Source organism: Falco naumanni, chromosome Z (assembly GCF_017639655.2).
Source record: "Falco naumanni isolate bFalNau1 chromosome Z, bFalNau1.pat, whole genome shotgun sequence".
Classification (NCBI taxonomy): Eukaryota; Metazoa; Chordata; class Aves; order Falconiformes; family Falconidae; genus Falco; species Falco naumanni.
The window spans coordinates 18,861,760-18,887,363 of NC_054080.1; the positions used below are offsets into that span (position 1 = coordinate 18,861,760).

Below are 25,604 nucleotides of genomic sequence, written 5' to 3' on the forward strand. Positions count from 1 at the left end.
ACTTAATGAGTGTTGAGACAAGTAAGAACACAAACATCAAGCCTGCTAACAGCAACACTACCCTTTTGTCATTCAGTGCCCAGCTCAGCCACATCCACCTGAATGCTGTGGAGAAGCTGCAGCAGAACCATGAAACTTTAAGCTGGATTTGCAACCAATTTATCAAAACTGTGATTAAAAGGCAGGCTCCAGGCATTTAGGGAGCGAGTGAGAAAACAGAGCAGTGGGCTGCATTTGCGCTAATGAATCCAGGACTTTAAAAGCATGAGGCATTTCTGAAGGGAGGCAGGAAGGACAGGAGGCAGTAGAGAAGGGCAGCAGGGTAATGAGGCGCAGGGCCAGGGCCAGGGCCAGCTGCTCCTGAAGAAAAACACTGTTTTCTTCACGTATGCCTCTCTACCAGTGGTGTCTCCTTGCCCTTTCGTTAGTAGGATGACTACAGAGAGACACAGTGCTACAGCACTACTGGGGTGTAGAGGGTAAAGCCTTGGAGCGCTCCACAGGAGGAGCTTCATGACTGCAGAGGGAGGAAGACCAAGTACAATGGCAGCAGGGGGGAAGGTTAGACGGCAAGGTTAGGGAAACTGTTTCAACAAAGGTGAGAAACACACAATTAAATTAACACTAAAACACAGCAAGAAAGGAAACAAAACATAAACATACTCTAGAACATCGTTTTGTTTGTTTGGGTTTTGGTTTTTTTTTTTTTTTGTTTGTTTGTTTTTTTTTTTTCCTGGAGAGGATATGGAGGAGAAGAGGAAAGGGGTGCAGTTTGCCCAATCAGAGCTGGCTTTTTTGTTCCTCAGTAGGAACATCAGATTCCTTAATAGCCAAAATGAAAATGCCAGTGGGATGGCAACGCATAGTTCCCACTCTATGGGTTGCACTACACATTTTCATCTTGGCAAGAAATGTGATGTAGCTCAGAAACAACAATCCCAGAGTATATTTAGCTACTAAAGCTGTGGCACACAAATGTCACATTCCCATGAGTCAACCCTTTTAAAGAACCCCCTCTTCACGCCCCCACAGATATTCCCCAAGATGCCTGCACTGAATTAAAAGTGAAGCATATGGATGGATGTGACATCATCAAAGCACCCGTGTTACAGAAAAGAAAGCAGCAAGTGGATTCTGTACAGTTAGTACAATCAGTAAGAAGCCATTTGTGAGCACAGGAAAAGAAAGAAAACACTGTCCAAAGGATTAGACACAACCAATGAAGAACACAAAGCACCTTGCAAAACAAAGAGAAAATGTTAAAAAAAAAAAAAAAGAGTATTTTTTCATTGTGAATGTGTGAAAGTAAAAGAAATCACAGCAAAAGTGAAAACAAAACCTTGATAAAAGGATAGTACACGTAATATTTTCTGATTTAATTTTGTGTAAGAACTCTTTCCTTTGCCCTTTTAAAACAACAAATCAATATTAATTTTGGAGACAACTGGCTCTGACTGGGCAAGGCAAGGAGTAACAACACACAAGTAGATGGTAATGGTAAACAACCATGCGGTCACCTCTGCCGCCATTGTTTTGATTGCATGTAGACTGCTTCCAGCTTTGTCAATATTCATAATTACGCACCAAAGAATACATGATATTTAAATGACTCTGTCAAGTGCTAATAAGACTCTTTGGTAACCTCACTCCCTGGGGACGGAACTATAGAATGTAAGCCACCTCATCAGTCGGTGAATTGAAGTGAAAATTATTATAAACCAACAGCTATACATTTATTAATATTTTCACTGCATGCTCTTCTGAAAGCTGCCACTGGCATACAAGATGCTTTTAAGAGCTAGCTTTCCATCTATTAAGCATTGCTTCACAAAACATTTGCGAAGTAGGGACCCACACATAACAAACAGTGCCATTAAAATGCATATACCTCTCTGCATTCCTCCAGGTACATAAAGGGCCAGATCTTCCACTATCAGTGGTTTCTGACACTGCTCCTCTGTCTGACGCCAGCAGAAGAGCTGGGTTCAAGAGTCTCTTCCTTCCTTACTTCCTCATCAAATCTGCTTAATGATATCCCCTCCTCTCAGGGTGGAGGGGAGCAAGATGCCACTTACTCTCAGAAGCAGGAACACTGGATTTTCTAAGAAATGTCCTCTCACCTGAAGCATTTTGAATACCAGGTGTTACTAACAGACTAGACAGAAAAAGAAAAAAGCCTTATTTTTTGACTGTCAGTATTACCACTGATTTACTGCTGAGAGGAAACATGAGTGCTAGGCAAATCACATGCCATGTTTAGAAGGGCATGCAGGTTTATCTGCCTTGCCTCCTCTACATAAGTGATACCCAGAAATCACTTTTTCTGAATTGCCCTTCTACAGCAGAAAAGCAAGGGCTGAGGAACTAAAAAAACGAGGATGATATCTCAAACTGAGCTTAAATAGGAATTAGGAATCTGAGTTTTCACCTTCAGCACCCTCAGTTCCTTGCACCCTAAGTTCAGGTTTTGAGTTCGAGTATTGCAGCTGCCTGAAATTCCTCCTCTGCCAAGGCTCAGCAGCCCACAGGTCTGCAGGGTGCAGAGGAACCCCATGCTTAACTCACATGTAAGCCTGATCAGGCTCTAGAAATTCACCTTTTATGCTTTAGATTTCCAGTCATTTTCCCCGAATGTCTACAGGATCAAGCCCTGAAAAAAAAAAAATGTTCAAACAGGGGCCAATTCTAAAACCCAGTTGAAGAAAGAGGAGAAAATGGCAGTTTTTCCTTTTTTTATAGGAAAAGCTGATTGCTGGGAGGTGGGAGACAAGTCTGCATCCTCTGCCTGAGGGAATTCAATCTCCATATTCCATTTCCTGCTATCAAGCCTAAAAGCCAAGGCTACTAGATTAATATTTGCCATGGCATCTCAGGAAATTTTACTGCATCTCCTGCCTAATTTGACCAGCCTCCTCAGCTGGAAAAGCGCTTCAGGCTTTGTCTCTGCTGGGCCAGCCAGGTGACGCCCACTGCCTTCATGGCTAGAAACCGTGAAGGCTCTTAGAGGTCAATCCCGGGCAGTTCAGTGAGAAATCCAGTATATCCCAGGGCTGTGGGAGGCACTGTGTATCTGGGGCTGTTGTGAGTAACAGGCACCAAATTCAGTCTGGGTCCAGACTGCTGCCAGCTGTTTGTGCAGCTCTGCCAAAGACTGTTCTGTGATGTTAACGTGCTCATCACCCCTTGCTGAAAGTTGAAAGTCTCCATGGCCAGTGCAGAGAATTCAAGATTCACTGGGTCAGATGGAGGGGAAGGAATACGATTTATTAACCTACTAGTTTGGGCAGACACTGCAAAGCAGCAGGTCTGGCATGCCAGTAGCTTCTCAGGAACAGCTGATGCTTTTGTCTAATGAGTTTTTCATGTAAAATGCATGAACAATAGAGACTGGAATCCACATTTCAATTAATATTTTAAGTGTTTTATATCAAGTATTCATAGCAGAAAGGACTGAAGCTCATGTGTGTTCCTGCCCCTGGTGAGTCCCCTAACCACTCAGCAAGTTTTGCCCATACCCATTGTCCTTCTGGCCCACTGACTACTTAATTAGTCCACAAAGAGTGAAACATCTTCAACAGAGGAGAGATTGAAAGAAGTGATCTGAGAACACCCTGGAGAAGAATAACAAGGACTCAGATCTCTCTAGACAGTGGAGCTATTTGAACCTAAGTCCCCTATTTACAAAGGAACCATTTTAACCTCTTTGAGACACAGACTGAAAGGAGCTGGAAGAACAATGGAGTTCCAAGATGGAATGAGAGGGCACCCCCATCCTTACATATGAGAAAAGCTTCTCCTCTAAGCATGTTCAAGTGGCAAATTTAGGCAATTCTCTGCCTAATTCTCTGTATGTATAGCAAAGGAGGACTGAAGGCCAAGGGACAGGGCTGTCATTTTTATTAAACCCAAGCGTGCTTCAGCACAGGGCTGAACCCTGTGAAATGACACCTAAGTCCCAACCTTCTGGTGCTTTAGAAATGCAACACGGAATCTCTCCCCATGAGCAGACATCTCCTTATCTTTTAGAATACGCTAATGACCTCCTCAGCCCCCACTCTCAAAGGTATTTGATGCTCAGGTCTCACTGGAGACAGCAGGGCTTAGGCCCAGCGGCCAGGACTACCATCAGTTTTACTTCAGTAGTTAAACTAGAGCACACCTTCAGTACCTCCGTCAGTTGTCATGAGACAGAAATAACACGAAATTAGTTGAGATTTGATGTGCTGCCCTGGGAATTCAGACAAAAGGGTAGTATAAAAGTGCACCCTTCAGAACAATGGGAAGCCATGGATCCTCCTCTGCCAGAAAACACGGTAGATCAAGTTTAAAGAGAGCTAAATCCCCACGGCTTCCTTCCTTCCCATACACATGCACAACACACTCTGCACAGGCATACACTTCTGTTTGTTTTGTGTGGTTTCCTCAGGCAGTGAATTATCTAGGACTGACTCTGTGATTGGCTGTTTAGTTTCAGGCTTTACGATAAGCTTTTAATTATAGCACAGGAGTTTTATTACATGTTACTCCGAGCCAGCTGGAAGCAGTTACACTTTAGTCCTCCCCCCCTCCCCTCCTCACCACAGGACGTCATTTCCAAGGCCTTACCCTTCTTGTCTTGATGGTTATGGGATGAAACTGCCACATATGGATCTGTATTTTCAGATGAACCGAGCGGATCCTTCCAATCCAGCATGCGTCCCCTAGCATCATAACCCTGTCGAGCGCGAGAGTCAGAAGTGGTGGTGCTTGGGACTAGGGAACTGGAGTGTCCTGTTCACATTATAAATACAGGTAGGGAAGACAAGTCTCATTAGTCACTTACCACACGACCTCCCCATGCTCAGGAACACACGCACTGCTTTGCTTCCGTGATGGGCAAACATCTTGTCTTAGGCTTAGCAATGTTTCAAAAGTCCTTCAAAGCATGGCCCCAAGGAAACAGGGGATTTGAATCTTCCTGATCAGGGTGTTAAGAGTTGCACACACACCTCAGGCTCCCGCCGAGCTGGCGGTTGTGTGCTGTTACTCAGCAGAGTTAAATGTGTTGTAAGAGGCTGAGCACACTTCATCTGAGTCAAGCATCCTTTGGCTGGATTCAGTACACATGCCTGACCGACACTGAAGTGTCGGCCCATGCTGTCTGGTACTGCTTAGTTAAAAAGCATTTAAAAAACCAGATTAAAATGGAACAACTTCTAATATGGCTGAAACTGAAGGGGAATGACAGAAGAGCTACAAAACGGTGACATCGGTGGCTCTCTGCCCCGTGCCCCCGGGGGAATGAAGGCCTGCCCAGCACTGGTGTGCTCGAACTGCAGCATCACCCTACAGATGAGAAATGTGCAGGGCCCATCAGCTGCTGAAGCCTGCACACACCTTCACCATTGGTCCTGTCTGAGCTGAGGGTCCAAAATGGCTCTGAGATAAGCATGAAACTGAACATGGTTTCTGCTCAGAGTGGCAGTGAAGACAACGCCTTACTACATGGATCTGCCCAAGGACCTGTGACTCCAGCAGCTGCTGGAGAGGTCTTGCCATGGCTTTTTTCCATTACAACTACTCTAGACATTGTTACTGTTGTCCTGAGTAAGGCTGACGAGCTCCTCACCTATCAAATACACCCCAGCAAGCAACATGTTCACAGGACATGCCGTGCTGAAAATACCACACCACTTCAACAGCAGTGTGGCTGTGGCTGAGAGGTGTTTGTAGACTCATACATACATCCTTTGCAGCTAGATCCTGGGAAGTATATCAGCACCCAAAATGCTTGTAGTCTACCATCTCTGACAGATGGCAAGTGGCTCAGGCTATGCCATCACTGCTGGGGAGAGGGCACCAAAACACCATCCACACCAGAACATTCTGAACTCAAACCTGTACAAGTCTCTGAAAGTTCCCTTTTGGCATGTGCACCAAAATGAATTATTTTCAGCAGGACTCAAGGTGCTCTAGGCCTGGTTAATTTGATGTGGAGTAACCATATTTCCCCTTGCTTACTTTCCTGGAAGAGCCTGTCAAAAGAGGGTTTTTTGAAACATGCTCAAACACAAACTAGTAGAATCAGATTATTCAGACAGAACGGCAGATAACACTTTCTTTTCAGATAATGCTGGACCGACTGACAGCAGCTCTCCTTTCTCCTGCCTCCTTTTTTAAAAGACCAGAAAATGAATTTTCCTTCTTTAGATGTGAGTCTCCCTTGGAGAGGAGTCCAATCACCAGGCTACACTGCTTTAGCATGGACCCTCTCCCCCACTCCTTGCCTTGATGTTGTTTCACTGCTCAGAAAAAAATATTGAGACTCACTGGGGCAGAGACAGAGAAACACAAGCAGCACAAATTTAAAGCCTCATGGACAGAGAAGGCACAAGAGACAGGCAGGTAAAGACTGTGCTCGTGTAGTTTATTTTAAACAGTCACTGGATAAGCACAAAGCTTTCAGAAGCTGCATATGAACAAGGCTGCTTTAAATGGCTTCTAAAGAGATGGCTTTAGCTCTCAGAAGTGCAGAGAGAGCTGATGAACCTAGGTCCCCAATTCCACTCCAGCAATCAAAAATCTAAATGTTGGCCACCAATGCTCCCAAGCTTTTTGATTCACCCATGCGTTTTGCTTTATCTAGCCCTTTCACCAGCTTCATGGGGTAGAACTACTGATAAAGTCAGCAAAATAGCTGTAACTTCTATTAAGATGCTTCTGTGATTTAAAGAACTGCTGAATATTAATGGTCTTGGAGGAAGAAAATGTCTGTGCTCCTCTGTATATTTTTGAGGAGCCCTTTTGATTTACTGCGTAGGACTATATATGGCAGTACTTTGGATTGTGTTTTGCATGGGAGAGGGACACAACTAACTCCTGTAACTGGTACACTTAGCAGGGGAAATTGGTCAGATTTACTGTATTCTCACCAGGAAGCCAACCTTCAGCTACTGCAGCTAATCATTAACGCAATTTAGCTCTGGACCTCAGGCTAATGGCTTATACTGACAAGGGCACTGGATTATTTTTTACCTCTCATGATAGGAAGTGTAGTTTCTCCCCACTGCCTGTCTTTAACATGGCAAATTAGAGGCTGTATTTTGTTGAAGACAGAGCTTTTAATGTCGGTCAAATAGAAAAGAGAAGCCAAACATTATCCACTTCTAAAAGGTTTCCATAAGCCACAGAATGGCTGGGAGCATTGGTAACACAGTTAGATGGATGATGGACTCTGACCCAAAAGTGCTGCCTACTGCACAGCAATCCAGCAGCAGGGCTGCTTGTTTCCAAAAGGACAGGTAGAGGTCCAGCAACTGAAAACACATGACCTCTTGAAGCAAGAATTATGCTGGAGCGTGAAAGTGTTCACCTCTACACCATTTTACGCTTGTCAACTCCTGTGCTCATCTCCAAGAAATAAGAGAAACAATGGGACAGAGAACAGGCCATAAAATGGAAATTATGAGATTTCTATCTTCTTTTCTCTAAGGACTAAACCACAGTGCCAGCATTCATGGGGTTCCAGTCTACAAGTTAATACTCCAGTCAGCAACCACGATAATGTGTACAATATTTGGTCAGCCTACAAATAGTGCTGCACTCAACATAAGAAAGCAATTAGTCATAGCTTGATAAGGAGGTAAAAGAGAAGAAAAACTTGCCAAGTAGCAATCATATTTTATGCCTGTGTTTGATATGCATTTATAAGCCCACATCTCTGTCCAGACACTTGCACTTTAAGTGTGCTTAAAGGGGGAATTCTAAGGAAAAGCTGTAAGTATGGTTAAAGAAAAAGTTTTCTTAATACAGTAATCTAGAGGAAATATATGCCTAAGGGACACATTTTCCGAAAGAAGAAAAAAAAAAAAAAAAAAAAAAAAAAAAGATTTCCTGAACCATATGCTGCAAATACATAGAGAACTTCTTCGTAATGGAAAGCTAAGGCTTTGTGAAGATATTAATGTGTACCAGATGGTCATTAGGTAGAGAAGGGTTTCACACAAATGTAAGAAATCAGTCTATTCGCTTTGTTACTAATGTGTTAGTCTAGGACACACTGAGAAACAACCTTCCACACGTAATCGAGATAAACTTTCTTCCAGCTGATTTTGAGGAAGCAATGCAGGAGCAAATTAGATCTTAATAGCTTGTCCCACTTGTGTCAGAGCTGTACTCTGCAAACACTTACTACTGGGCAGCGGCTGCTCCCGTAAGCAGTATCATTGTGTCCTGTAACTGCCTCAATAGCCAGTCCCACTGGGTGAATTTCGTCTCTGAGCAGAGTGGCACCACAAATGTATAAGCTAGTTAAGCTTCCCTCATAAACAGAGAAAAGACTGAAGTGGTAGGCAACCCAGTCCTGGCCCTCTCACACAGAGCCACTATTAAACCTTTACGATGTGCTGTACAGTTTGCAACGTGTACGTAGTAGACTTTTTTTCCCCCCATTACACCATTTTTACCATACTGACTGTGTAAATAGGCTTTGCTGCAATTTAAACAGGCTTTAGCATATCTGACATGTGGCCAGTACCTCTATGTGTTAGTATCAGTTAATACCTAAACATCTAAAAAACAATTCTGCCTTTGTTTTAAAACAAACCATCTGAAATTCAGACACAGTGCTTTCCAAACTTCTTTGTTTAGAGCAAACATGTAAAAATCAAAATAGATTTTTAAAATACCATTTCAGGTGCTTCCATATTTGCAAAAACTTTTCATTTGGAGTGCTGTAATCAAGTAATGGAGAGTAAAAGCACTTAGTGTCTACAGGCACAGATAATGATTCAGAAGGGCTGCACTTCTGTAACTATAGCTCATTCTGAAGTGCACTTGTAAAATATAAGGAGTTTTTTTTCAGGTTTAAAACAAAGACAGGGATTCAATACGTATTTGATAGTCGCTCTAATATGCACAGGTCATTAGGATCTAAGAGGTTAAGCTATCTGCACACTAGCCTATTAATAGCTATAGCAACCTAATTAGACAATTAGAGGGAAAGGCTAAATCAATACTACAGAGGGAGAAAGGACTATGGCTAGGGGGTAAAATAAGGGCCCAATTCACTAAGAATTGATGTTTCCAAAGGTAATTGAAGCTGCTAACAATTTTGCAGAGGAATCTAGCCTCATCTCCTTGTTTTAATATGTATCCCTTGCATCATTTCTCTCTGACCTTCTGCAGCCAGACCTTCAGACTGCTACCTTCTCCATGGGTGTCAAAAGGGATGAACTTGAAAGTGCACTTTGTACTTGTTTACAACTCATCATGTGAGACTGCCCCAGAAAAGGGAGCCCACCTGCCAAATTCTGGAGGCTGATGCCAAGAACACAGACATTAAGGACTTGGTTCTCCTTTCATTCACACTGCTACAGACTGGCAGTAAGTCTGCTGAAGTGAGGTGATTTATAGTGTAGTAAATCATGGGAATCAGGCCTTAAGACTTCTTTTGCAACTGGAGTTTCAGATGCCTTTGGATATATGTAGCCCACGATCCAAAAGCACCCTGATCACTCACTTGGTTGGTATTCTGGTATATTGCCGCATTCTGAGGTTTAATCTATTATGACGTATCATTTGCTTGTACATTTAACTGTACCAAATAACATTAAAATGTACCATTTATAAAAGTCTCATTTTCTAAAAAAAAATTACTCAGAGCAGTCACTGCCCTTAGCAAACAAGCATGTTTACTGAGACTGGCTTACTACCTCATGGTGGAATTTTTTTACACGCCTCGTATGGAAGATCAATAGAGGTGGCTAGCACATTTCCTTTCATACTTTGCTATGGCAGGTGAAAAGAAAGCCTGGCTGCAGTAATATCAGAAGGGGAATTTATACTGAACTCATAAAAGGAAGAGCTGACTTGCCTATAGGACATGTTACCAGGATGTACCTGAGGAGGGCCAATGAAACAATCTGTGAAAGATGAGGCATGAATGGGAACAAGTGTTAATGTCAGGTCAGCATTTCTCTACTGCATCTGGCTGCAGGGTCCTACTTTAAGAGCTGGGCTAATTCATGTAGTCTCTCTTTGGTCTTGACATGCCTAGACAGTAGAACGGACTCCCCTTTGTCACCCATACTCCTTGGGACAGCAGCTTTTTTCATTCTGTTTCTCACTCGAATCACTTTTCTGCTTTCTTGGTCAGATTAAAATACCAGTTTTACTGAAGTCTCTACTAAAATGGTAGCTGATGGGATCCAGAATGACAGTCCCACAGCTATAACTGTGCAGCCTATGAATGCACTTAGAAGCAGGAAACCTAGAACATTTCTGGCACATCAGCACTGTGCCCAACCGTTTTCTTTATCTTTACATTCAGCAGTACAGATTTTATTATTACTGTTCTTCAATCACTGTTCTGTGCATTGGAAATTTAATAATTTTGAAATGAAAGGAAGTACAAGCTGTATATGCAGATGAAACCATGAGTCTTCCACACATTATGAAGTCTCGACTTGTCTTTGATTTTGTACATTCCCTTCACTGGTTTTCATTATCATACTTTCAAACAAGTTTCACCTGCACATTTTCCATTTCCTGGTAATAAACAAGATGGTAAATTTGATTTTATTTTTACAAATGTTGAACAGCATTACTATGCCTCCTGTTATTTATATCCTGCTGTATCGATTCTGTTTTCTACCTACATATTTTGCAGGTATAAGATGAAAAGATCAATTAAATGTTCATCACAGCTGCACACTAACCTGCCTCTTGCTACATTCAGCCACACATACAGTGAATTTTCCCAGCTCTGATGAACTGCTAGTCTTGTACAGCCTGAAAGCAACTTCACAAGCAAGCTCCCATACCACATGGAAATTTGCCATTGAGTTCACTTGGAGCAATACCACACGTCCTAGCTTGTGAGTACTTGTCTTTGTTCAGGATGTCTATAAAGAACAAATATTGCAATATAAGTCTAGGTTTGAATTTAAAGTGATTATTCTGTAGTAATTCCTCATGAAGACATTTATTTTGCACTCCAAGTACCAGCCTAATCCACTTCCAAATATAAAGAACAAAGCGGTGGAAAGTACCGTGAGCACAGATTAACAGCTGCCTCATGGGAAACTGCTATGCTAGGCTTGCAGAAACGCTCCTCTTCAGCTCAAGACATTTAATTTGCTGTGCAAATCACCCTTTTTTTTTACAGACCAGAGCCCATCTAGGCATAAAGATACTGCAAGGGTGGACAGCATAAAAAACTCACCCTGGAAGTGACAGGAACCTTCAGGAATTGAGGCATAACCCAGTCTCAACTCACATGGGTAACAGATTATTTTTCCTTATGAGACATCTTTCTGTAACTCAGGGATTGTTCTGCTCTTTTCCCTAAGGTATCTCTGACTGGCTGCTGTAGCCTGGACGACTCATGAGTGGGATATGAACTACTATCTTGTTTTCCCTCGTGAACAGATAAGATGCATCACTGTACCTTTGTCTGAGTGTTTAGATGAAGTATGCTCTTAAGCATATCTGCTGTCATACCATTAAAATAGGCTGTATCTGACTTTCATTCAATGGAGACAGCTTTGAGGGAGGACTAGAAAAGAGGGATTGAAAATCAAGAGGTATGACTTGATCCTAGCTATGATTAGTGAATCAGGCCCTCAAAACCAAGACAAAACAAGTGAAAAAGGGTAAGGGTAATGGCTATTTGAGTACAGGAATTAGTAGCTAACACAAGGATCTGGGGAGAATTTTTAAAAACACCCATAAACTGACCATACACTGTGTCGTAAGACATTTCATGATCAGGTGAAGCAGTTGAAATGTCTATGAACGAAATAAATTGGGAAGAAACATTAAATAAAACAAAAGTATGAAAATACTTAAAAGTTTAGTAAAAAGTGATTCCTCCAAAATGGATTTGCTGTCAGTAAATAACGAATCTAAGAACTTCCTTACCATTCAGGGCTACGAAGGAATCTGAAAGACAAATAACAGGGGAAAAATCATTATTTCTCTCTCATTTTTTCTTTTTCTTTTTTGCTGCTAACAACTTTTTACGCTTCAGCTGAATTTATATGTATGTGATTGGTAACCTAGGGACCCAGGCAAAACTAATATTCAGACATACCTGAAAACAATATCTGGCTTTGAAAGCGTTCATGACCAGCAGCCCTATGCAAGGGAAACCAGGTGGGAAGGCCAGTGTCCTCCCTGCCATGTCTTTCTTTGCAAGATCAAGTCCTAATCTAATGCAAGGCACGACAAGTGATGCAACCAGCAACATGAGTCAATGAGGACAAAACTCACATGATGCAAGAGCACATGAAGTAATAAGATCAGCTGGGTTAGCAGGGAGAGAAATCTACCCCTGTGCAGTATCAAGGTGCAATGCATTATTCAGGGATAAAGAGGAATGTAAGCTGGACATGGGCTTTGTTGCTCTCTGCACAGGAGCATATCTCTCTCCATGAACACAATGTGCTGTTTCTGAATATTTCCTACCCTTCTTTTATACTTAACTGATAACAGGTACACTCCACTCCTGTCTAACCTACTCGCCCAAAGACAGCAGAACTGGCTGAAAAGGGCAAAGCTGCACCAGCTAAGAACTGACCTGATTTTGGTGCTAACCCATTTCATGGGGAGTACAGGAGGTACTATATGTACACCTCCTTCAAAAAACTTAAGAGACAGTGTACATAACCATACCTTAGGACAGAGACAGAGGGAGATGTGGGGCATGCAGAGGCTGAAATCCTGGTACACTTTCAAGCACAGTGATCACAGTAATAAATGGCTCTTGAACAAGGATGCACAAGGCATGAGAAAGAAGGCTCTGGCTTTTTCCAGAGCAGCTGGCCTGCACTGTATCCCATGGCGCACTCTAGCCCTCTGTTATTTTGCGCTATGCCAGAAGTAATAAGTCTCTCACTGTACATTACTTCCTTAGCTTCAGCAGTTTTATTGCAAATTGCACTGAAAAGAATGTGATTCTTGATTTCATAAGGTTTATAAATAAAATTCGGGTCTTAGAATTAAACCAACCTTAGCAAGAACATTTGGAATGAGAGCTGTCCTAAACACAGATGTTGGTATTCCTGAAGGCTTAGAAATCAGCACGCAAGGTTTCCTTGCATGCAGTGCAAGCTGTGCACTTTTAAGCACCTCAGTGCAAAATGTAATTGTTTAAAGACTGTTTAAGCTTCCAACTCATGCTGTCAGTACCTAAGGTTCACTATTAAAATTTTTTAGGCAGGGTCAGTAGCACCTGACCCTTAATATCACTATGTTGTCCAGCCTGTGAGCAAAATCCACTAAGTTTAACAAAGTAGTTGCCACTTTCTGATCCAGATCCAAAAGCTGAAGATATATTTCATTGTCTGCCTGTCCTGCATTGGAATGTAATCCAAGCCACAGTTTACACCAAGAAACCAAGCCACTTCTGTACATCTACATAAACAACCAAACCACTATGGCTAATAAAGACAATGAACACTCAATTCATTATGTCACTGCTACAATCAATATGCTCTAGAACTGAGGTTTTCTCACTACATAAATGTTTTGAAGTCTGCTGTTTTTATAAATCACACCAACGGGGCTATTTTCTTTTAATACATTTAAACAACCGTTTCTTTTCTGAACCTGCATTGTTAGCCACACTTGCTGCCCCTGTGGCTTCAATTGCTACAAAAGAATGCCCGACAGGTAATGGTGATTTGAGGCATTCAGAAGGACGCTGTGACACATGGTAAATAGAGGGTAAAAAGCTTTGCTTACTTTGGCAGTCACCCAGGCCATCTGTATTGCCATGTTCTATGTCCTGTTCAAATGCCAGTCTAAATAATAGAAAGAAACAAAACAGCATGAGAACAAAAGTCACAGGCACCACCAGAAAGAAATTATCACATGTGCAACTGAAATAAAGTCCCATCACGGAAGTGGCCATTTCTTTGCAACTTCCACAATAAGGCTGAAAACTTGCAACATATACATTCAAGTTATTCATCATTGCTTAATGACTCCTTGGCTTCTGATGATGCTTTTTCTTTTTATTATTACATTTTTTTTTAAATCCACTGCATGCCTTGTTGTCAAAGGAGGCAAACAGTTTCATATTTTTTAAACTGTTAACTCTGTAATATATGATGTTATCAGGAGTAAATACTCTCACTTGTCCATACAGTAGACAAAGTGCACCAACACTTTGATGTGAGAAGGAAGCTAACCCATCGGGTGGGTACTGTGCTAGGAGAAGGCAACCTGCATTTCAGCAATAATTTAGGTACTGCGCTGGACAAGGCTGCAAGGTGTAACGTCCAGTCCACAGAAGGCATTCCACTGAACTCAAGCGGTTCTACTGGAAAACGCTCACAGGCTTTTCTAGATGACATGATTAGTTTAGGCTCCTATCCTCTGACTATGATTCTGGATAACTAGTGAAGCTGTTCTCCCAGCTTCCTGAATGGTCAAAGGTGAATGACAAGAGCCTTGTAAAACTTCCAGTGCAAGCCCTAGTCTGCATTAGGATCCTGCCCCTGAGGCGTAATTACCTTTGCAGGGACCTCATTCCCAGCTCCGTGTTCTTAAAACTCCTGCTGAAACTGTCACCTACTCCAGGAGGGCACCTAACATCTCTGTCTCCTGTTGGCTAGTTTAGAAGTCCACCACACATCTTCACAGGTGATCTGGATCCTCTTCCTAAGTGCTATGTGCCGGACACAGAGCGACCTGCCTTGCTCGTCTCTGGACTGAGCTGCCACAAGATGTGCTGCTTCTGTCTCGGTGGAGCTATTGATAAACATGGGAGCTGCCTCTAAGAGTAAGGTATGGAAGTCCCCTACAACTTCCCATGGAAGTGCAAAAAGACTCAAGCTCTTTGGGAATGCTGAGAAAACCTGACAAGGACACAGGCACATTTTAACATTATCCTACCAAATGTCCACTCAGGAACAGTCCACACTGTTGTAGTAAAGCACATACAGATACAGCACCCCCCCACCCACCCCCCCACCCCACCCCGAAGAAAACAATTCTAATTGAAATAGCAAATTAAGAACAAGACACAAGCACAGGGATAGTAACTCCTCCATTAAATACTGAAGACCTGTAGACCAGCAGACCAGCAGGGTTAAGTGGGGCAGCCGAGGTCTGTGTGATGTTTGCACTGTATTTCCACTGCTACCTGGAGGAGGTTTAGCTGTTCCTCAGGGCAGGCAAGCACGAGGGTGTGCCAGATGTGGCCAAGAAATCAAGAGGTCTGAAGTGGGTCTGCCCCTTGCAAAGAGGCTTTAGTAACCACATTTAAACCTTCACCGACTTTTATGATTATAAAATAATTAAATTCTACTGCTAACCATGGGGAGTTCCAGCACTTCTCTGAATCTGCTTTAAGCTTTTACTGGGCTCTGTGATTCCTCTTAGTAATGCACAGTAAATTAGAAGGACTGGTTTTGTTTTCAGTGGACAAATTGCTTCAGTAATTTAATTTGGATTCTATTGCCTCTTTAATCAGCTGTGATGGCTCCAGTGTGGGCTGGTCCAGACATACTCATCCAGTTCCCTCCTTTCAATAACATGTGGACCTTAGTACAGCTCTTTCATTTTCTTCTTTCTTCTCTTTCAGCAGTTACCAATCAGCTGAGAGTTCACATAAAAAAATGTGTGTGACATTTCAGAGGTGAATGCAAATAAGGTAGAAACAAACTTTTCCCACATTTTTCCTTCCCTAAGAGCCCCATGTTTCAAACAGCTCTGCCCAAGACCCCCTGGCGCCACTGCCAGAGCTTCATGGCCCATCCAGCCGGAGCCATTACTCACTTGGAGCCAAGGACCAGCTGTGTGCACGCCCCACTCTCCTTCACCCATCCGCAGTAAGGGTCTCTTGATGCTATGCAGGCCCTTGAGAAAGAAGAGCACAAGGTGGCATTCGTAAGCACTCCCACCTTCCCCACACCTTGTGCGTAGCCTTCTGACAACCACCATAAAACACATACTTTTTGCATTTGCCATGACGCTCGCAACGTCCCAGGGGAACCTTGATGACACAGGTGGAGAAGGCAACGTACAGGGCACTGCTGGGCTTGTCAAGCTGCATGCCCACAATCCGCTTGTCCTCAACCCCTTCATAGCTGCACCTAATTTGGAAAAAAGTGAGATAAGGTTGTAAATGAGTTCTGCTGGGAAACCAGATGAAAACTTAGTGATCCCTCGGGCTGAACTGCCCCCACAGCTGCCCAGCCCTCCTCTCCCCCTCAAACCTCAGAGAGAATTGAACAAACCAAGGAAAAAGAACAGACAATAGCCACGAAAAACACGGACAGACATATAAACAAGTATTAAAAATGCATGGGACAGGGGAACAAGAAGTGGAGAGAGACAGCACACCAGGCAAGCTTTCTGAGTGCCCTTCACTTTCTGTGTTTATTCTTCTCCAGCACTCAAAGTAGCTGAAATTTCTGCATGATTGTGGCCCACTTCAAAGGCCCCTTAGGCATATTTGAGGAAGGCTGGAATGCAGGAAATTTCCCTTGGAGAGTGGCTTGCTGGTTGTTGAGTTACTTGGAGAGGAATCTTCTTTTTTTTTTTATAGGATTAGAAAATTAATCTTCTTTTGCAGAATTTCACTTTTAATTATCCACCAACTGCTGCATAGGACGGGCTATTTTCTACACATACTGAACAAAAAAATCTTACTGCACTGTAGAGACTGATAAGCAGACATCCCCTCCCCAAACAATTTAAAATTACTCAAAAAATCTGGCTTCTTTAACCACTTCCCTTTTCATGGGACAAACCACCCTCTGGGAAATCGGAAGCTCAAAGTCACCCATACATGAGTATGAAGAATCAGATACACACTTTTCAGGATTGTAAACGTTCATCTCCTCCAGGAAAAGGCTGTCATTTAGGAAACCACTGTTTCCTGTCCGTGCCAAGAACTTCAGGATGATTCCCTTCTCTGATCCCAAGAAAACCACGGTGTAGTTCTGATAAGGCCCAGCTGCAGAGTCCACGGCAATTTTGGTCAGGCGGTATCTAGAATAACAACACAGCATTTTGCATCACTTGGGATTAGATTGCCATTTATTCTACCACTTTTTCCACTTCAGATAACTGTGTGGTAGCCTTCTAGCAACCACGTAACATATATCAGCACTTTTCCTAGCTGAATAACCCTGTAAATCAACATAGACTGCACCAGTTTAGCTCCCCAAATGGTGGGGAATTTTCGTGTGTTTGTCTGCATGTCTGTATGTCCAAGAGCTATCAAAAGTGTTTGCAGGGAGTTGAAGGTGTGCTAAGCGTCTGAGGCCATTTAGGAATTATACTTCCAGTCAAAAGCAAACTACTAGCCTGGTGACTTCTTCAGGCAGGGAAAGAAAATCAGCACAGTGCAATTTTATTTTTTTTTTTTAATTTCAAGCTCTGTCACATTAAAAGCAGCAGTAATGGTAACTGATCTACATTCAAATTTTTTGGCAGAAAAAGCTGTGCCAGTGGAATAGTGAGATGCTAAACACCATTTTATCTCACTAAAAATGATCACACAACTGCCACTAAGCAAGTTCAGTACTGAGGTGATATTGAATCTTGGGATGACATAATTTATTGAAAGCAAGTACTGGTGATTCGGTATCAGTTATCTGGCACTGGCGATCAAAGTAAAGTGCTCTGGAGCGACTTCTGCCTTTGTCTTTTGTTGGAGGTACAGAAGCTGACATAAAAATCTGACATAAGATACCTTACTAAAACTAAGTCAGCCCCTTCTCGAGCTAAACACTGCCTGACACAAAACTCTACCCTTGTATAGAAGAAAAGAGGAAAATACAGCAAAATTAGTCACATTATTTTGTTCACTACTGGAGGGTAGATAAGTAGTACAGTGACCACAGCAGAGAGTGGGAATGTATTTTAGTAGGAAAGGGATGGTGTATTTGAGGCTTGCTGATTTATGAGTCTTTGTTCAAATCTCTTCCTTATTATTTTTTTTTCTTGTTGCCACAGAAAGGATACGGATTATGTGACTACTTCTGCCTGTGCACTTCTGTAAACATTAAAACATACCAGTACATAACAAGACAGACATCTTCATATCCTGTGAACATATCCTGGTAGACATGTTTGTAGCCTGTGTACATATCCCTGGGCTGTCTGCTGATCCTTGCCCAAAGTTTTCGACAGAGCTGTCTCAAACCCTGACCCGCACACCAACAGGCGGGTCAACCTTCCCTGCACAGCATTTCCTCCAGGATCCGGTTTCAGCAGTGTGGTTGGAAAGGAGTTTTTTTCCCATCCTGAATGCTGCTCAGGGAGTTCGGCATTTGTTCAGCACTACCATCATTCCTACCTGGATTCATGCCCAGCGCACCAAGGATGTTTACAGAGTTTGAGAGTATCCTGAGCAAGACTATTGGTACCACTTGACAGCTACAATGAGGACGACAGTCCGCTTGAGGGTACGTACCTGACCATTGTTCTCAGGAACCAAGGTCGATTGACAATGGAAGGTACAGCCTCGTCCATCAATGGATGTGTTTTGATAAAGTTCAGGGTATCATCCGGGAACTCATTAGAGGTTACATATTTTTCTAATGATGTAGAGCCAGCACAGCAACCAGGCCTAAATAAAACAAGAGAGTAAAGCCAGAACACTTACTTGATGCCTAGGGCAAATCTCCTGTAATGAGGCCCTTGGCCTTGGTGAAATCTGATGTGCATTACAAGGGTTTAAATGAAGGACTGAGAAGTCTAGTGGACTTGTTCAGCCCCTCAGGGGGTGCCTAAAATCCTACTCTGTCCTCCACTCAAAAGGACTTAACATGCCACCTAAAAGCACAAAAACATTTCTTCAGCAGGAGTGTGACACACACAGTTTGTAGTTCATCTGCTCACACGGAACCTAATCACCGCATGTCTGCATCTGGCTTGATGCTGCCCACTGGCATAGGTGCTTTCTGTTCTGTAACTTGCCTAGTTGACTGCTCTTTCCTGAATAAAAGCATCCCCTAATATACAAAAGGAAGTTGTTGGGGTTTTTTTTAGCCTGTGTGAACGAATGCTGCTTTCAGTCCTGTCTGGTAGAAAGCCCGCTATTGGTGAAAACAACCCAGCAAGCATCCATGTAAACATTGGGTTTACCCTTCTTTCAATTTAGATGAGATGATCTGAGTATGGTAGCACACTGAGGAGTTTCACCAAAACGTTATCAACCATTTTTTGACAATTTAAACGCAAATCAGCTCACCATATTTGTAAAACCTACCCTGCTCCTCAGAGATAACTTAACCTTCCTGCTGGGGCAGGTCACCTCTACAGAGGAAGCACCAAAATACTTTGCCCATTATTAATATTTTGTGGTTTATTTTCTCCAATAAAAGGTCTGTTTGATCCCATTTCCTACAGCATTATGATTCTTCAAGCCTTTGAGCCACTGTGAGATGGGAAGATGAAAGATGAGCTGCCCACTCACAGATACACTGCAGTGTTCAATTTTCATCTGCTCTGACATGGATAGAGCCACTGACATCAATGGAGTAATGCCAGCTTGCACAAAATATAGTGCTGGTCCTATCGTATCTGTTGCTCAGATTTAGGTAAATATTCAAACCTTAGGTAACTAGATGTTATGTAGGAAGGTAGCATAGGACTGGAGGGGACTAGCTGGGTCAGTGAGTCTGGTCCCACATGGCTGCACAGTGAATACTACATGCAGAGACTGTGTGCTCTGCCTCTTCATACCCAAAATACTTCCATTGTCTTGCAACTGCATATAGAATTAGTGACAGAGGGTGAGAAGGAGAAACCAAGGTCATCACTGGTTTCCTCGGTCCTTGCAAGGGTACTGATTCATGACAAACTCCAGGGAACAGCCTACACCCTCTGTTAAAGTGGTGCCCAAGATTTTTGTATATCTAATGTGGAGGCCAATTTCCTCCTAAATACTAATCACATGTTTGAATTAATCCTGTTTCAATTTCAAAACTGGTTTAATCCAGTAAATGTAAAACCTTGTAAACACTGCTGTGCACCTTGGCCAAAAAGGGAAGCGAGGCTCCTGAAAGGATTCGGTATATTTCTGAGAAATGTTAGGATCAATAGGAGCACTAATGTTTCTGCACCATACTGAGACCGCCAAACAAAAATGACCTTATTTCAAAGGCGTCTTGTGCCTCTCATGCATTTCAACATGAGTTAGCAGTAATGATTATTTCTATTAAGCAGATTGATGGGCAAATGTTACATAAACAGTGTTCACAAATTCACTTCATGTTATCGCCTGCTGGCTTAGAAGGAGCAGTATTATCCCATCTTCATCATAACTGTTTGACTGCTATTGGCTCATCCCACAAACTCATAATGCAACTTTCTTTTCTTCCTTCCTACTGAAAGACAAGGTTTCTCTTTCTCCTTTCGTCCTTCCAGGCCAATACTCTTTCTCCAAGTAAGTTCCAGACTAATGAACTTGGAGCCCTTGCGCAGCCTTGCACTACAAGGCAGCCCACCATGTCAGTGAGTTGTTGAAACACTGCAAAAAGGAGAAGAAAAGCCAGCAACAGGATTTTGTAGCAGGCCAAATACAGACACAGAATTTACCAGATTTTTCCAGTCACCTCCAGGTTTCTCTTGAGTGACAACTTCAGAATAAAGACAGCACAGGAATACTATACTCGGCAATTCTAAAACATGATGGGCCAAATTTGGACTTAGGCAGAAGCTCGGTTGCCACCACAGAGCTTCAGATGCATTTTTTCCTTTGAAGTCAAGTAAGATACCACAAACAATGTAAAACGTGCATTAAAGTGGTAGAGCTTGGCCGAGATAAATGAATTTGCTTTATCTACACTCATATCAAATTCTCGGAGCAAAACACCACTGGTGTAAATGAGTTAACAAGTGGCTGTCAATGGCAACTTGTACGAAATGGGTGCTTGTAAATACAAAAGAGAGTGCAATAGAGAAGCCACATGCAAACCAGAGGGAAGCGGAAGTAGTGAAAACAACTCATAGGTGGAATGTGGTAAACCTCCATTTTGATGGAATGCTGGTTTTTTCTCCCCATGTTACATTGTCTGTGGCACATAAATCACATGTTAACTGCAGAAGAGCAAACCACAGAACCGGCTTTGTAATGAGATATATCCGTTACTGAACCAATTTGCAACAGGTGTGCAATTCACACTACTCTTACGGGATAGATTATTCTGGCCAAGTGGATCTGACACTGGCCTGATTTATGTTACAAAATTCTTGTTTAAGTGGAAAAATCCTCACTTGTATACCTTAGATCCAAATGCAACTCAATTTCTATTTTACTGCTACAACACCTGTCTTCAACTGTACCTGCACAAGGCTGTTCAAATTATCAAACCCCTCTGTTCTGCATGCAGGAACAGAACAATATCACTATACTTGAAATGTACCTGGGCTTGGGCACTCTTTCATCAGGAACTGGTGTCCATGTGGAGTCTGGAGACTTTTGTTCTTTGAATCTCCCAGTAAATACATTGGCGATGTCAAGCATGTCATAGGCACAGACTGCAGAGCCGGGGATGCTGCAAAGTGACATTTCCCAGAAATTGTTACTCATTCTGCAGTTATGCATAAAATCTTGAGTAAAAAGCATGCTGTATAGAAGTCTTCCTGTCACAGACTACTCAATCCTGAACTCTGTAACCTCTGAGTATTGACAGGAAAAGCCAGCCCCATGGAAAAGCCTGAAATATACCAATCAGCAGACAGCTCCTGCCAGTATAATTTGTTTCAGAGCCTCTATAGCATAAAGTACTTGCAATAATCTTGAAGAAGGGAAAGAATCTTGGAAACTCTGGGTACCACTGGCAAAGCATGAGGAGTAACAGTCAGTTTCATTCAGAGCCCATTATTTGGAAACGTAAGTTCTTGTAAGCCACAACATCTCTCAGTATTAATTATTACAGTCCCTGTCATGCTTCAGAAATAAACTGCAGACAGTTCAGAAGTTGGTGTTGATCAAACTGGGAGCAAGCTGCAATGTGCCATTGACTTAGCATTTACATGTTATTACTTGATCCTCCCACAGCCTGATCTCCACCGAGTTTTCCCAACTGAAAGGAGTTAACTATGCTGAGGAATTTGCTTAACTCAATGAGGTGTAATGAGCTTATAGAAGGAAATTCAATTTTATTTTTAGTTCATAAAGTTGTAAATTTCAACATCTTGATTACTTGCATGCAATCGCATGACAGCATTGTTTAAACGTAATTATAGCCTTACCTATATACTTGCTAAAAGGCTTACAGGTTTCCCATGGTCAGTCACTTGGAAGCATGAATTATTCATTTGTCAACTTTTCATTTTTTTTAAACATGAACTACTGTATTTGTGTTTGACTTTTACTGCTTGATTTTATCAGGTAAATATCATGAACCCAGCTGGCTGAGGTTTTCAGTCCTGCTTTTAGCTAGTAGGTTATTATACACCAAAGAAAAAATGTAGGAACTGTAATACTGTTACAGAGAATAAAACTAAACTCAAAAAGGTAAATAAACCGATACAAAAATAACTGTTTGAATATTAAAATGTTTCAAAATGCTTATTACTGAATTGCAACAAGTAAGGAGACAGTATTAGTCTTAACTTTGACCTCCACAGACTGTGTTTTTATATGGAAGGAAAATTCAAAGCTTTATATTAAAGTGGTAATAAACAGACAGAGTTTTAAATGGAGGCAGTCACATGTATGTGCATGTAAGAATTGGTCGAGGGTGTATTTGGCCACACACACGACCGCACCCTAAAAGACAGCTCAGGATCCACTCCAGCTAGATCTTGCACTTTGCTGAATTAAGCCCTAAAGAGAAAACAATCCTAAAATTTTGAGGTGTGCTATACAGAACTAGAAGTGCTGAGAATTGTGCTCAAAACACAGTGATGGAGGGATCCCTCTGGTGAGAAGACTGCAACAGCTTCCACTTTTGAGGATGGCAATTCACAGGTCCACAGTGTGATAAAGCCATAAGGACAGAGTACTGTGGGTCACAGCCAAGCCATCTCCCAACCACTGGATTACAACCCATCAGCAGCTCCTACACTGGGTGGCCTCAGGTATACTGAATGTCTTCCACCTCACTCTAAGGGGAAGCTTTGTTCTAGAGATCAAAGATATTTGTTGTTGCTTTTCCTTAGTGAAGGAGGAATGAGAGATGCATCCACGTCAGAAGCAGGTCTGTTAACGGGGTGTCTCCAAGCCTATGTGCCTTCCTGTCATCTTCAATGTCTGGCAAAAAATGAGGCTTATAAAATAGTATCTTGATTTTAACACCAAGTACTTAGATGTCAAAATGCAGGGTTTAAGGAAAAGTACACCACACAAAATACTGGCGGAGCAAGAGGACAATCTCCATTTTGAGATAAACTCAAAACACAACCTATTTTCTGGTGCTGAATCTGTTTGTTTACTTGTTTTTATTAAACCAGTTTGCATAAAAAGAGATCATCTTAATTTAAGCCTGTATTTCCTATTGGTGGCATAATTATTCCATAGCAGTTTCTATCGTTTTGATGTCAAAAGCAGTGATTACACATTACACAGCTGGGCTTACTCTTACTTGAAGTCAGTTCTGTGCATGACCTCACTGAGGTCAGGCTTTGACAAGAGGTGGCAAGTGTACAGCAAAACCAGATGAATTTCAGCAATAAAGTTCCCCTTTGAGCTCAAACGTTACTCTGTGAAACAGCAATATATTTTTTAATTAGAATGCTACTATTTTTTTTTAACTTCTCTGGCAGACCTCACTAATTAGATACAGTTACTCTTCTAGTAACTTCTGGAATAATATGTTATAATGTGTAATTGTAATAAATTCTTTTCAGATGAACCAATGCTTTTAGAAAACCACACAAACAATGAAAGACAGGTGTTCTGGGGACCCTCCTCCACAGCCAGCAGGACAGCTCAGGATCTTGGCTCTCCCAGCAGAAAATGCAAGACTCAATAGATGCATGAAATAAAGGGAAGGAGTACTAACGTGGTTCTTGGGGATTTAGATGTGAATAGGACACTCCCAGTCCTTTCTCTGTGAGAAAAAAAATACCACATTTTCTCTTTGGAACAGCATTCTGCAAGTTACATGCTGCACAACTTCTTAGTGGCCAGTCTAAATTATTCCCATGTAAAGAAAAGTATGTCCAAGGAACATGCCCAGATAGTAAATGGCTGAAAGCTGCTCTAAATTAGCAGATACAAAATGCAGCAAGTAATAACAGGGTATCTTAAAATGAAACACAAACTATCAGTAAGCGCATGATACATAATAATTACATTGTATGAGCAATCAATTCTTGTACCTTTAAAGTAAAAAGAACCTGCAGTGAAAAGCAAATCATAAAGGAAAAGGTTATTGCACCTAATACCTATTATATGGAGTGGAGAAGGTTGCTAAAATAACATCCCGGCCATTGAAATGGATAACATCTGTAACTGCCTGCAGTATGTTAAAGTAGAAGTGTGAATCGCCAGGAACTGAGCAGTTCAAACGAGCCTTGAGAAAGGAAGTCCACTGTTTTTCCAGCACTCTCTGAGATCCTCCCATGTCATTTTTGCACACCTGAGCCACCCTTGGGAAAACTACCTGGAAGAAGGAGAGCAAAAATAATGGAGAAAATGAAATGTTTGTTTGAACTAAAGACTTTGCTGGAATTCTGGTTTTAAAACATTTTGAATAACACAGCAAGGTGCTTAATTTAATCCCACGTTTCCATAACCTGTGACGAATAAGAAACAGAGAAAAATGCAGCTTTGGAACAGTGTACTATAAAAGATAAGGCTGTGGCATTTACTATACAGCCATAAATCCTTCAAGAGATCTGTTCTCAACCCATATAAAACTCATTTCCATACAGACTGCTTAGCTTTCTATTTCCCCAAACAAAAGCACATTTTATATTCACAATCCCTGCAACCCACACTGCCTGCTCTGACTCTTGTGTTTTCAGCACTTTAAAACCTATGCAAATCTTGCTAGGCTTTTCTTCCTGCCCTCCACCTTTGTGACCCTGGTCAGCTTTTCTGACTGCTTAGGCAGAAAGCTATTGTGAAAATACCAAAAATGCAGTAAGTGTTTAATTATTCTTTGCAGAATGGCAGAGCACAGAATTCCTGCCCCTGTTTACACAGTACTCCAATTTAGATTTCTTAAAGAAAAATATCTCCCTGCTTTGGGATCCATTTTTAACAATTAGCTACTATGCTGAACTAACTACATTTGCCTTGTTCTTTTTACGATTTGAAAAAGAGATTCCAGCATACACCATCACTGTAAGAAACAACCTCGTTTCCTTACAAGACAGTGCAATGTTTCACTCCAACCAACCTTTTGGCTTGAGCGATAGGAATCTTCTCAAAATTATGACCTTGTCATCATGATTTATGGTTCTTATTTCAAGGTCACTCCTAACAGCATTGGTCCAAGAATAGCGTATGTATTCCTTGTCCTGAATCTGACAAAGTCATTCAAGGCAATGTTTTTGCCTTACCTTTCCCATGCTGTTGTACTCCACTGCTATTTCCCGGAAGAAGAAGTAAATGTAATTGCCATAGTCCACTGCCTGCACAAAGTATGGTTCTATAAAAAAAACCAAAGACATCCTATTTAGGCACCATGTACAGCATATAGCGT

The 25,604-nt window shown here is 41.9% G+C and overlaps 1 protein-coding gene across 5 annotated transcripts in view; it reads right to left on the reverse strand.

Moving 5' to 3' along the window:
• Positions 1–25,604, reverse strand: part of SEMA6A (semaphorin 6A) — a 113,795-nt gene that overhangs the window by 21,624 nt on the left and 66,567 nt on the right. For 2 of the 5 annotated variants that reach the window (XM_040579953.1, XM_040579955.1), the window contains exons 9-19: positions 25,462–25,550; positions 24,340–24,557; positions 21,369–21,500; positions 18,413–18,568; positions 16,807–16,983; positions 15,942–16,082; positions 15,766–15,846; positions 13,726–13,784; positions 11,902–11,922; positions 11,719–11,769; positions 4,606–4,770 (exon numbers count right to left, since the gene is read on the reverse strand). In XM_040579953.1, the coding sequence (XP_040435887.1) occupies positions 4,606–4,770; positions 11,719–11,769; positions 11,902–11,922; positions 13,726–13,784; positions 15,766–15,846; positions 15,942–16,082; positions 16,807–16,983; positions 18,413–18,568; positions 21,369–21,500; positions 24,340–24,557; positions 25,462–25,550 (1,290 nt within the window). The remainder of the gene's footprint in view (positions 1–4,605; positions 4,771–11,718; positions 11,770–11,901; positions 11,923–13,725; positions 13,785–15,765; positions 15,847–15,941; positions 16,083–16,806; positions 16,984–18,412; positions 18,569–21,368; positions 21,501–24,339; positions 24,558–25,461; positions 25,551–25,604) is intronic. The other 3 variants (XM_040579956.1, XM_040579957.1, XM_040579958.1) reach the window with 3 other exon arrangements.